Source organism: Hippoglossus hippoglossus, chromosome 8, assembly GCF_009819705.1.
Source record: "Hippoglossus hippoglossus isolate fHipHip1 chromosome 8, fHipHip1.pri, whole genome shotgun sequence".
NCBI lineage: Eukaryota > Metazoa > Chordata > Actinopteri > Pleuronectiformes > Pleuronectidae > Hippoglossus > Hippoglossus hippoglossus.
Genome location: NC_047158.1, coordinates 19,647,738 through 19,659,769, shown reverse-complemented (window position 1 = coordinate 19,659,769; position 12,032 = coordinate 19,647,738). Strand labels below are relative to the sequence as shown.

The 12,032-nt window shown below is 43.0% G+C and overlaps 3 protein-coding genes across 3 annotated transcripts; 2 read left to right on the top strand and 1 right to left on the bottom strand.

The window, feature by feature from the left end:
• Positions 1 to 194: 194 nt before the first annotated feature.
• shmt1 (serine hydroxymethyltransferase 1 (soluble)) lies at positions 195 to 5,596 on the top strand. The gene is made up of 13 exons (XM_034593118.1): positions 195 to 429; positions 1,576 to 1,702; positions 2,221 to 2,366; positions 2,511 to 2,626; positions 2,742 to 2,902; positions 3,480 to 3,561; positions 3,799 to 4,011; positions 4,137 to 4,250; positions 4,346 to 4,468; positions 4,596 to 4,712; positions 4,916 to 5,026; positions 5,115 to 5,397; positions 5,436 to 5,596. Exons 2-12 carry the CDS (start codon positions 1,610 to 1,612, stop codon positions 5,285 to 5,287), a joined length of 1,449 nt encoding a protein of 482 aa, XP_034449009.1. The 5' UTR covers positions 195 to 429; positions 1,576 to 1,609; the 3' UTR covers positions 5,288 to 5,397; positions 5,436 to 5,596.
• Positions 5,597 to 6,405: 809 nt separating this feature from the next.
• Positions 6,406 to 9,706, top strand: cpsf4 (cleavage and polyadenylation specific factor 4). Its single transcript, XM_034593167.1, has 8 exons — positions 6,406 to 6,897; positions 7,007 to 7,057; positions 7,708 to 7,860; positions 8,016 to 8,111; positions 8,234 to 8,327; positions 8,465 to 8,537; positions 8,657 to 8,818; positions 9,003 to 9,706. The coding sequence occupies exons 1-8, from the start codon at positions 6,795 to 6,797 to the stop codon at positions 9,069 to 9,071; spliced, it is 801 nt and encodes a 266-aa protein (XP_034449058.1). The 5' UTR covers positions 6,406 to 6,794; the 3' UTR covers positions 9,072 to 9,706.
• A 113-nt stretch (positions 9,707 to 9,819) lies between these two features.
• Positions 9,820 to 11,711, bottom strand: atp5mf (ATP synthase membrane subunit f). Its single transcript, XM_034593194.1, has 4 exons — positions 11,634 to 11,711; positions 10,412 to 10,519; positions 10,072 to 10,188; positions 9,820 to 9,953 (listed from the first exon to the last, which is right to left on the bottom strand). The coding sequence occupies exons 1-4, from the start codon at positions 11,647 to 11,649 to the stop codon at positions 9,925 to 9,927; spliced, it is 270 nt and encodes an 89-aa protein (XP_034449085.1). The 5' UTR covers positions 11,650 to 11,711; the 3' UTR covers positions 9,820 to 9,924.
• Positions 11,712 to 12,032: the final 321 nt, after the last annotated feature.

Sequence of the window (12,032 nt, the reverse complement as noted above, 5' to 3'; positions counted from 1 at the left end):
ATTTGGTAATAGGAAATAAATAGGTTTAAGGGGCGAAGTTAAATAAATAAATCTAAACAAAAAAACTATAATGAGTAATGAGTGTCCCTCAGTGCGCCAGAAAATCATTGAGGTCATTGACTTAATTTTTTTCAGTTCATCATAAGCACTCAACTGAGAAAATGTATTATATTTTGTTTTATTTTAAGGATGACACACAAAACAACCACATTAACAACCTCGACCACAGGGGGGTGCTGTTGCAGCCACACTGACAGGTAGCGACCACAAGAAGAAGATGGAGCGCTGTGATTGGTGCAGAGTTTGGCGGACTTTACCCCCCGCGTGGAGGAGGAGGCAGTGTGGGGGGGTGGAGGTCTAGCGGGGATCTGGTGTCACTACAGCCGGACTCACGTCTCCCAGCGGCCGGAGCCTCTTCTCCACTGGCGGGTGAGCGACCTCCACGTGTAGCGGACCCACTGAGCGTCACGTGTGCGCAGTAAACTTTGCAGAAGTTAGTTTCTAGTGACAGGAAGTGATTTAAAACAAATAACGGACCAGTTGTTATGAGTTTGTGTGTTTTTTCCCGCGGGGACACAACAATAACAAGCTCCGCTGCAGTTTGAACTCTCGTTTAATCCGTTTAACAATAGAGTTCACCGTCATTTCCTTTGCGTCACTTGAACTGTGAACGTTTATTTAAGTTGTCCCTTTGTCCACGTCCTCGTTGGTTTTTCCGCTCCGCTCCGAGCAGACACCCGGTAATGAACGTCATGTGCTCGGCTGACCTGGACTCAACCCTCCGCTGACTCCCTCCTGTCTCGGTGGCGAAGCCGTGTTATCGAACTGTCTCTAACCTGGAGGGGTCGAAGGTCAACCGACGAGACCATGTCACGCCACAGACCCACAGAGTTGCATCATGTGTCTTTGTCTGAAGACTGGAATAATAGATCTGATGGAGATGGTGGATCAGTGTGTCCGCAGCACTCACTCACTCCACTAGTTATATATAAACCTTTATGACTGGGAGAGGTTTATTATTATATGATTCTGGGACAAGGGGAATATTTCACCTGCTCGGAAAATCACTTCACTGGCTTCTGGTTCAGTTCAGACTTGATTTCGAAGTATTACTACTGATTTCGAAGTATTGCTACTTGTTATGGCTGCCAGATTTATTTCTGACCTGCTCACTGACTTGAGCTCAACCTGATCCCTCCCCAGATAGAATACGGATGTGGGCCACTTCAGGCAATAATGTGGCTCTTGTGGCCCGGACTAAATGGATTTAAACCTAAAGTGGCCTATGTGGTAAAGGGTTAATGTGGCACAAACAGCACAAAACTAATTAGGGCCACCTCTGGTTGACATGCGGTATTGTTATGGATTACTTGTGGCCCAGATCTGGCAAACAGGAGCAGATTGCCCAAGTGCCCTCCTTCCACGCAGGATGACAGTGTGGCAATATGCTCCACATCGGGGCCAAAACAAATTTCTCTGTGGGTCAGATCATCAAGCTTGTGTCTCCTTAATGTGCTATACAAAATAAATCCATTGATCTCTAAACAAAGAAACCATAACCTTTCTCTTTTTAAGATTTCTATTCCCTGTGACCAAAGAATCAGCTGCCATGTCTGCAACAAACGGCCACGGTGTGAGCAAGGACACATGGGAGTCACACAACAAGATGATGCTGGAGCCTCTGGGCATCAACGACTCAGAGGTTTGTTGTTCAGTGGATCAGTTGATCACATCTATATATACATCACATCTATATATACGATCGCTTAGTAATATACCTTTAAAAACTAATTTTATAGCTGCAACTAAATATAATTATCACTATATTTAGCTGAGGGATGGTCCGATACCATTTTCCCCATACCTGGACTTTGCTTATCAGCTGACACAGAGTAAACTTGTGTAGTTTGGCAGTCATAACTGAAAAACAGCCCAAATAAATACGTCTATGAATACACAACATTCAGGTTAATGCTCCACTACAGGAAATCACTTCTTCTTTGCTGCATTGAATACAGTACTTGCCATTGGCAGTACAGCGCAACTACTGTTTTGTTGCAGTGAAGAAGAAGTGATTTATGGGGAAAAGACAATTGCAGGTTTATTTGGGTGAAACTAATGTACAAAAAAATTATGCAGTTTTTCCCTTTAAGAGCTTGTGTGATAAATTGTCACTGTACCCCTCAATGACACAGCACCTGTGTACATCTGTGTTTTCAGGTTTTCTCCATCATAAAAAAGGAGAAGCACAGGCAGACGTACGGTCTGGAGCTGATCGCGTCTGAGAACTTTGCCAGCAGAGCTGTGCTTGAGGCTCTGGGTTCCTGCATGAACAACAAGTACTCTGAGGGATACCCCGGACAGAGGTACAGGAATTCATTGTGTTTATCAGATTATTTTAAAAAAAACACAATGTTTGGTAAAATCCTTCCACTTGAAATCTTACACCACACATGAGAAAACAGTATAAAACCATTAGCTGTAATAATCATTGTGATCCCTGTGTTCAGGTATTATGGTGGCACAGAGCATGTTGATGAACTGGAGAGACTTTGTCAGAAGAGGGCGCTGGAGGCCTATGGTCTGGACTCAGAGAAATGGGGCGTCAACGTGCAGCCATACTCGGGTATCGAATACTGATTCAAATATTACTGATGTGACTTTATTTTCTCCAAACTCCTCTGTTGTCCTTTCTCTCAGCTTGGTCCTTGTTCACCTGTTGTTGATTCTTCTTTGTTCAGGGTCGCCTGCTAACTTCGCGGTCTACACGGCCATCGTGGAGCCTCACGGCAGAATCATGGGACTGGACCTCCCTGATGGAGGTCACCTGACACACGGCTTCATGACTGAAAAGAAAAAAATCTCTGCAACGTCCATCTTCTTCGAGTCCATGCCGTACAAGGTACAGAGCAAACAAACACATTCTGTCAACACACGCCCGTCAGGAAATCTATATTCAAATTTCTTAAAGATGTTAAAAATAACTTTGCATAGTTTCTGTTAACTTTCAGCATAATAATTGTTAAATACATGAGAATCAAGGCACAATGCTCTTATTGTGGAGGTCTTGTTTCCCATGTTAATTCAGCTCTACAGATGTGAGCATCACCAAATAAGTGTTGTTTTCCTGGGTAAGATAAACTAAATCAAGAGTTAATAAAGAATATTTTTAATGTGACTGTCTGAAACACATTTTATATTTGGAGTAGTTTATTTTTAACTATTGAGTCCTGGAAGAAGTTTAGCAAGATAAATTGTTATCATGTTCATATATTATTGGCCTGTTACTCCTCATGAAAGTTAGTAAATAAATAATATATACATAGATAAATAAAAGAAATTTGATATAAAATGTGGGGGAAATCAAAAACCTAACATAACAGAATATTTATTATATTAATTTACTATATTTATTCAAAGTGATTCCAGATCTATGTCAGATGTGGCTATTTGTGTTTATTTATTTTATTTATGTCTAGGTGAATCCAGAGACCGGCTACATCGACTATGACAGGCTGCAAGAAAACGCACGTCTGTTCCACCCCAAAATCATCATTGCAGGTCTTTTAACACACACACACACACACACACACACACACACACACACACACACACACACACACACACACACACACACACACACACACACACACACACACACACACACACACACACACACACACACACACACACACACACACACAGAAACTTACAAATTTAAACCAAATAATTTCCCTTTAGAAAGTTATTTCGCCAAAGAAGCTGAACGTTCACCTCGTCCTTGTTTTTTTTCACTAGGAACAAGCTGCTATTCCCGCAACCTCGACTACGCCCGTTTGAGGCAGATCGCCAACGAGAACGGTGGATACCTGATGGCAGACATGGCTCACATCAGCGGTTTGGTGGCTGCCGGTGTGGTGCCCTCACCCTTTGAGTACTCTGACATTGTTACCTCGACAACGCACAAGACGCTGCGTGGCTGCCGCTCTGGACTTATCTTCTACAGGAAAGGTAGAAATTGAAAAATGATGCTTCTGTCCACACAAACCAGCACTCAGCACGTGTTTCTCTCTGTATTGGTTCTTTGTTATTTATCAAATCATTTCATTGTTCTCCTCTGTGTTTCCCTCCTCCAGGGGTGCGGAGTGTCGATGCCAAGGGGAAGGAGACTTTGTACAACTTGGAGTCTTTGATTAATCAGGCCGTGTTTCCTGGGCTGCAGGGAGGACCACACAACCACGCTATTGCAGGTATCATACTTCTTCTTCTTGACTTTCAAATAAACAGCCAATTAATTATGTCAGTAGCATCTATGTCAGGCTTGTCTGTGGCTGGTTGTCCTCAGGTGTTGCTGTAGCTCTCAAACAAGCCATGACCCCAGAGTTCAGGGCCTACCAGGAGCAGGTTCTTGTTAACTGCAAAGCCCTGTCCAGTGCTCTTATTGACTACGGCTACAAGATCGTCACTGGTATGAGACACACTGCACGATGACACTTCTTTCGTTAATGGTATAGCTGTTAAAGGAATCGTATATACGTCTATAAGCTCTTAATGGCTTTATGGTCCTCTCATGCTGTGTGTCTCCTCTTGTGTAGGCGGCTCTGACAACCACCTGATCCTGCTGGACCTGCGCAGCAAGGGAACTGATGGAGGACGAGCTGAGAAGGTTCTGGAAGCCTGTGCCATCGCTTGTAATAAGAACACCTGTCCAGGTAGCGTTTGTGTTTCTATCATAAGATACCGTTAGAGAAATATCAGACTAAAGACCAGTTAAATAGAGGTGGCAGCCATATATACAGCTTGTATGTATAATTTAGTCTATCCTTTATTTCTGTGGATGTAGCTCCTGAAAAGCTGTAAATGTCTTTTTTCCCCAGAGTGCAGAGTGCCATTCTTAATTTTTCCTTTTGTTTAGGGGATAAAAGTGCTTTGCGTCCGAGTGGTCTGAGGTTTGGATCCCCAGCTCTGACCTCCAGAGGCATGGAGCAGGATGACTTCAAGAAGGTGGCAGAGTTCATCCACCAAGGTAAACTCTTAAAAGCCCACATTTAAAAAAAGGCAGTATATTCAAGATGTTTGAAACGAACCACAAGCTCTCTGCTTTTCCCCTGCAGGCGTTGAGCTGACCCTGGAGGTGCAGAGAAGCCTGGATCCCAAGGCCCCTCTTAAGGAGTTCATCAAGGCATTGGGACAGGAAGAGAAGTTCCAGCAGCGGGTGGCAGAGATCAAGGCTGAGGTGGAAGCTTTCGCTGGTCAGTTCCCGATGCCCGGCCTCCCTGAGCTGTAGGGGGCAGCAGTCCACACTCTGAGGGCAGCTGCACTGATGCTTACAACAAACATTGTGTGTTGTGTGTATATTTGTTTTAACGGTTAAATCTGTCTCTCCAAATCAAGACGCTTCTAATGACATCACAGCAGCCATGGATACACACATTATACCAATACTTGGAACTGTCGTTGCAAATATTCAGTTTTGCTACTGTGCCTTTACTGTCTTTGATGGGTTTTCTCCACTGTGAATTCAATCTCTCTTGTTACAATTACAATGAAGCTTTAATTGTGTCAAAATCTCCTTTTTCTTTTGTATTCCGTTTAAAAATCCAAAGTTTGTTTTCAGCAGAACTGCACATCTGAGCGCAAAACATGATTACTGTCTTCACGCACGATCATCCTTGATTACGAGACGTGTTCAATAAAATCTGTGAATTGTAAAACCACTGTTGTTACTTTGTTTGTGTATTTATCACTTCCAAACATCCATCCATCCATTTTCAATACCGCTTAGGAGGGTCACAGGGGGAGCTGAAGCCAATCCCAGCTGACACAGGGCGAGAGGCAGGATACACTCTGAACAGGTCACCAGACCAAGTACAAAATAATTGATAATAGAATAAAGATAAATAATTAAAACCTTTATAAAAATGTTCTTTTTTGAACAAGGAAAAATAAAAACATGTTCAAATGTAATTCATATTAGAGAACAGGTTTTAAGTAACATAAGAACATGTTTAAATTACTTTTAGAAGAAAAGGAAACTAACTAAATCAATTAAATAAATCTAGAGGTTCCCAACAACGGCCGAAAGAAAATGGAAAGTGCGGCTTTTGTAAACTACGCTTCAAACTAGTGGAGCAGACTGTTGCTAGATATCAGAGAAGCTAGTTAATAATAATAACACAATTACATTTTTAAAATATATACATATAAAATAAAAGATTAAAACACACTAAGTGAAGTTTAATTGAGGCAAAATCAGATTATTAAATTACTATTAAATCTATTCTTGTATTTTTCTGTTTTACAACCATCATTTCTCCACAGAATTGTATTGATAATTGATAACACTTTATTATATTTCATCATGTTTTTATTTACATTCAGTCTATGATCTCATCCAGATGTGATTTGAGTGAATCGAACCCACGAGACACCTTCGATCGAGCTCTCGACGATCGTTTAATGGCGCCTGGTGCGGGGTCAGAGGTCAGTGCGCGCGCCTCACGGCTGCTGTGGAGAACAAGGAGCAGCTCGGTGACAGTTTACCGGTTGAACACGGATCTCCGTCCGGGGCTTTTTGTCTAAAACTTCCCCTCCGCGCACCACAGGAGCTGCGGCTGCGGCGCTGTGTCGTCGGTGAGCCCGCTGATTGTTGTCGGGCAGTGTCGGTTAGCCCGGCTAGCCTCGTTAGCCACGTTAGCTGGCTCATGAAGAAGTACCTAGCTAACTAGCTTAACTTCAAGCTAGCTAACAGACATTTCTCCCGGCCGCAAACACCCCCCCGCCCCCCCGCAGACATGCAGGACTTACTGGCCAACGCGGAACACATCAAGTTCGACCTGGAGCTCGCCATGGACCAGCAGCTGGGGGCGCAGCCGCTGCCCTTCCCCGGCATGGACAGTAAGTTCATCGGCTTGCTAGCTGGTGCTTTAGCCGCTGCAGGTGGAGTGTGCTTCTGCGAACCGCCACTGGTGTCTGCCGCTAAATGATTTGTTTGTTTTTTCTGCAGAATCCGGATCCGCCGTGTGCGAGTACTTCATGCGAGCGGCTTGTGTGAAAGGTGAGAAACGCAACATGAACGTGTTTCCTGTGTCCGATGTGCACGAAGTTGTAACTGCAGCATGTAAACAGGAAGCACTGCTCGGTGCAGACCGCGGGTTGAGTTCAGATGAAAACAAGAACACATCAAACTTCTGATGGTTTCCCTCGTTTTTTTTTAAATCTAACATTAGTTGACTGGACAAACTGCAGCTGCTGTAAAATCTAACACTGCTGCAACTGGCTGTTACCTACTTTAATATATGAGTTTATTTACAAAATTAAATCCAAATGAATCTTTTCTCAAATATATAAAAATGAAAAATATCCGTTAAGGTGCAGCATTGGACTGTGCTTCGCATGAGCAGCTTTCAGCAAATCAAAAAAACATTCATTCATTGTATTTTCATGTTTCTTTATTTTCATCTTCTTGTGATGGATTTGTCAGTTGGAAGCTGTTACTATGAAAGAGAGAGCAACAGGAAGTGACCACGTTAACTCAACAGTAACTGAAGACCCGTTAAAAATACAGCTTTTAAACTACCGTCGTAATAAATAGGTTAATAAATATGAAACCTGACAGTTGATTTGAGAGACACATTTATTTAAAGGTGGTCAATTATGTCCAGGGGGCATGAATTGATTGTTGTTTGTTTGTGTTTCCTCTCTCAGGTGGGATGTGTCCTTTCCGTCACATCAGTGGAGAGAAGACGGTGGTTTGTAAGCACTGGCTCCGAGGACTGTGTAAGAAGGGAGACCAGTGCGAGTTTCTCCATGAATACGACATGACCAAGATGCCTGAATGCTACTTCTACTCCAAATTTGGTTTGTCCTCTCTCTCCTTGCTGTGTTTGTCTTGTGACTGTTGATCAGCCTCCAGTCGTTAAATTACCTGTAGTGTATTTCTTTCTTCTTTCTGTGCTGGTTAATGACTCGACCCTGTTGGTCTCTGTTTTCGTTTGTTTGTTTGATCCTTGCAGGTGAGTGCAGCAACAAGGAATGTCCGTTCCTGCACATCGATCCAGAGTCCAAGATCAAGGACTGTCCCTGGTACGACCGAGGCTTCTGCAAACACGGTGGGTCCCACAGCGCTCTGTTTTAGCCGCCAACCAATGCTCATCAGCTGCATCTCTTCCTCCTCTTCCTGTGTTGTTCATATTTAAGTCGCTGACCTTTTTTGTCCATCTGTCTGTCTCAGGTCCCGACTGCAGACACAGACACACAAGAAGAGTGATCTGTATGAATTACCTGGTCGGTTTCTGTCCAGAAGGAAAATCCTGTAAATTTATGCAGTAAGTTATCCTTTTTATTTGACTCCTACGTAATATTTCTGTCTGTGTTATTATCAGAATATGATGAGTTATTGTTTAGTAAGCTAAGAGATTTCAGTCGACAGTTACAGATGTAACAGTGAGATGTTTTTCCGCAGCCCTCGTTTTGAGCTGCCTATGGGAGCCTCTGAACAGCCTCCTCTACCATTACAAGCCCAGAACCAAGCAAAGGTGAGAGGATACGATTATACATCGTCATTCATCGACCCACTTGACAGTTGTCACGCTGCCGCAGCTTCTCCCTCATCGCTGCGTGTTAATCACCTGCTTTTCCCCATGTCCCGTTGCAGCCAGTGCCTACCATCGGCCGCTCGTCGCTCTCTCTAATCCAGTTGACCCACTCCAGTCCAAGCCAGCGGCCGCAGAACAACAATGTCATGGGCGGTTTCCAGCAAAATAACATGACCGGCAACAGAGGGCCTCGTCCACTGGACCAGGTCACCTGCTACAAGGTGAGACTTGTCTTGTGTGTCCCAGTCGCTCACTGCATCGTTAGTATCTAGACAATTCATCTTCCCTACATTGTAAAGGACCAACACACTGAACATCCAGTTATTATTTAAACTTGTTATTCTCCTAACTCCCATCTCGTCTGTGCCAATAACACCTTCATGCCTTTGTCTCCTGTGTCTGTAGTGTGGAGAGAAGGGCCACTATGCCAACAAATGCACTAAAGGCCACCTCGCCTTCCTCAGTGGACAGTGACCTTCAGTCTTGAGGTCCTGACCCCACAGTGCTGCAGCCAGCGCTCCAGATGTGAGCAGAGGAAGCTAAAGATGAACTTTTTTTTGCCTCTTACAAACTCTGCCACTGAGGTGACACCTGTGGCTGGATGACTTGGCTCGACTCTGAAGAAGTAGACGACGTGAAACCCAGGGACCAGTCTGCAGCGTGCATCTCCAGAGGGACTGCGCTGACATGTTGCCGATCTTCGTCTCCTCAGGTCACGTGACTACATCTGTGACGGCAGACCAAGTGCTACAACCTGCTAATCCTTTCAGAATCTGTTGACCTTATATAAAGAAAAGTTGTGATAAATACCAGCAGGAATTTTTTTTACTCAAAACTACTGTGATCCATTGGAGCCCAAAATATATTTGCCAGAAACAATATCACTGTCAAATGTTACTTTCCAACTGTGACATTTGTGGCTTTTTGCAAACATTTAAATCATTGGTAGTTAATTATTTACTGTTAGATCTCAACACATTCAAATTTCAACTGTGTGGTGTAAAGAACTCAGTCCTAATTACGTTGAAAGGATAAATTTCACTTGTTTGGACGGAGTGAACATTTTTACAACCTGTACAATGTGTTCAAATAAATGTTCTTGTTACTGATTCACCTGTTGGATAAATATGTTTATAAAGTGTTGTCACACAGGTAATCTATAGCTGAGAGCTTTAACCATCAATCGCTTTAGATGTAGACATCCAAACATGACACAAGTGTAAATCTTTATATTGTTTATTGGTCACATATTAACACAAGAGCTGAGAGTAGAAAGAGCCGGTGGAGTGAAGAGATCCACCGTCAACCCCTGAAGGTCTGAGGACGCTCAGTGGTACTTCCTCCAGCGATCGTGTTCTGGGAAGAAAAGAAACACAATTATAATTTAAAACCTTTTCATATCAGTGATGTACAGCAGGAAGACAGAGGGGGGGAAGTGGAATACATTAGATAAGAAGTGAGAATCATTTCTTACTGATGTGGTCAAATTCCCACAGGTAGCTGAGGGCGACATAGCCAGCCAGCAGAATAGCGACACCCCCGAAGCCCCCCTTCCTCACATTGATGTACTTGTTGTAGTATCTGTCGTGGCCTGGAAGAGACGGAGGGGAAACACAAATTGAGGGGAAATATACAGCAGAAAGAGTTGGGTCTAATATCTGCTTGTGACTTAAGAGTCACGGGTTTGAATCCTTTAAATTCACCTAAAACCTGAACATTTGTTTTGTTAAACTGCAAAGTCGACGCAGGAGACGACAGAGAGGCTTTTTATTTATTATCCTGAGTGAAGTTTCAGTCAGAACAGGTTTCCTCACCCCTGCGGACAGATGAGATGACACCGTTGGGGGTGAAGTCTCGGCCTCCGAGCCAGCTGCCCAGCTCGCCCAGCTTCACATCCATCAGACGCTTCTCAATTACGGGAACTGGTCATAAAGAAGAAACAACAATTAACAGAAGTACTTTGTTTGTAACTCTCTGAAATTCAGGCTGTGTGATATCGCCAGACATATTCATATCAGTCAATATCGATAATTATCACGACAAATGTCACGTTATTTCTTCTACGTTCTCCTGAGTGAAGGTTGTGGTTTTAAACTCTGAGCAGAGAATGACACTTGTTAAACAGCTAAACTTTCTCCAGCCTAATTACATAATTACACCTCCACACTGTGCTTGTAACACAATACATAAGAAATATGTGGATATATATATTGAACCTTTGTTATCTGTATTTGTCACTAACCCAACTCGATCTTAACACAATATTTATTATTGATCTATTAATTCCTTCACAATTCAAGGTGCCTTTCCCTGCAAGGCGGTTACAGCCTGTAATTCTGCAAAGTGCACAACTTTGCACTTTGGACAGTTACAAGACAAAAGTGTCCAAATACACACGTGAAGCTACAGTGGGACAATTTAAAGATTAATTTAAATCTGCTCTGTCAAGTCTCTGAAACAAACTTCAGACTGTGACACATTTGACATTTAGCAGGTGAGCGTCGCTCTGGATCCAATAGAAATGAATGAGGTTTTATTAGTCAGCTGATATAAAACCACTGTGAGGAAAGTGAAGGTTGTTGGTTGTTTGTTTCTTTGTGGTTTCATTGTTTTTGTTATTTGATTTAACCCAAGAGGAGCGTTGAGAGGAGGACACCGGGTTAGCACTGTTAGCATGCTAGCTACAAGTACACGATTATATAAGTAAAACACAGCAACACAGCTCGAGTGTAAAGACTTCAAACAAACTGAGGATCACAGTCAAACACTCGTGACTTCGATAAAACACTTTCATGTCCGGAAACGTCTCGCGCAGGCATTTAAACCGCAAATCTGCCAATGACACGCAAAGTCCTTGACGTGACTCGGAAGGAGCGAGAGCGGCCTTCAGGGACACACGCAGCTCCACGGACTCACAAACACGGACACACGCAGACACACTGCTACTGCAAACAACAACCGACAACAGGCAACACACAACGAGACACAAAACACAGGCTGAGTGTTATTATTTCTGCAGAGGACACGTTACTGTACCTGGTCTGTCCGCCATCTTGACTGGTACGAGAGACTCACCGCAAGGGCCGACGGGAATAAAATGAGGCAGTGCATTGTGGGACAGGATGTAGTTTTATAATGTATCCACCAGGGGGCAGCAAAGGAGACGTCACCAGATTCTAGAGATGAATTAACAATTTACACTTTTATGCTCCAAGGTTATAGAAACAGTTCATATAGAAAGAGTTCATATAGAAACAGTTCATATAGAAACAGTTCATATAGAAACAGTTCTTATAGAAAGAGTTCATATAAAAAGAGTTCATATAGAAACAGTTCATATAGAAAGAGTTCTTATAGAAACAGTTAATATAGAAGGAGTTCATATATAAAGAGTTCTTATAGAAACAGTTCATATAGAAACAGTTCATATAGAAA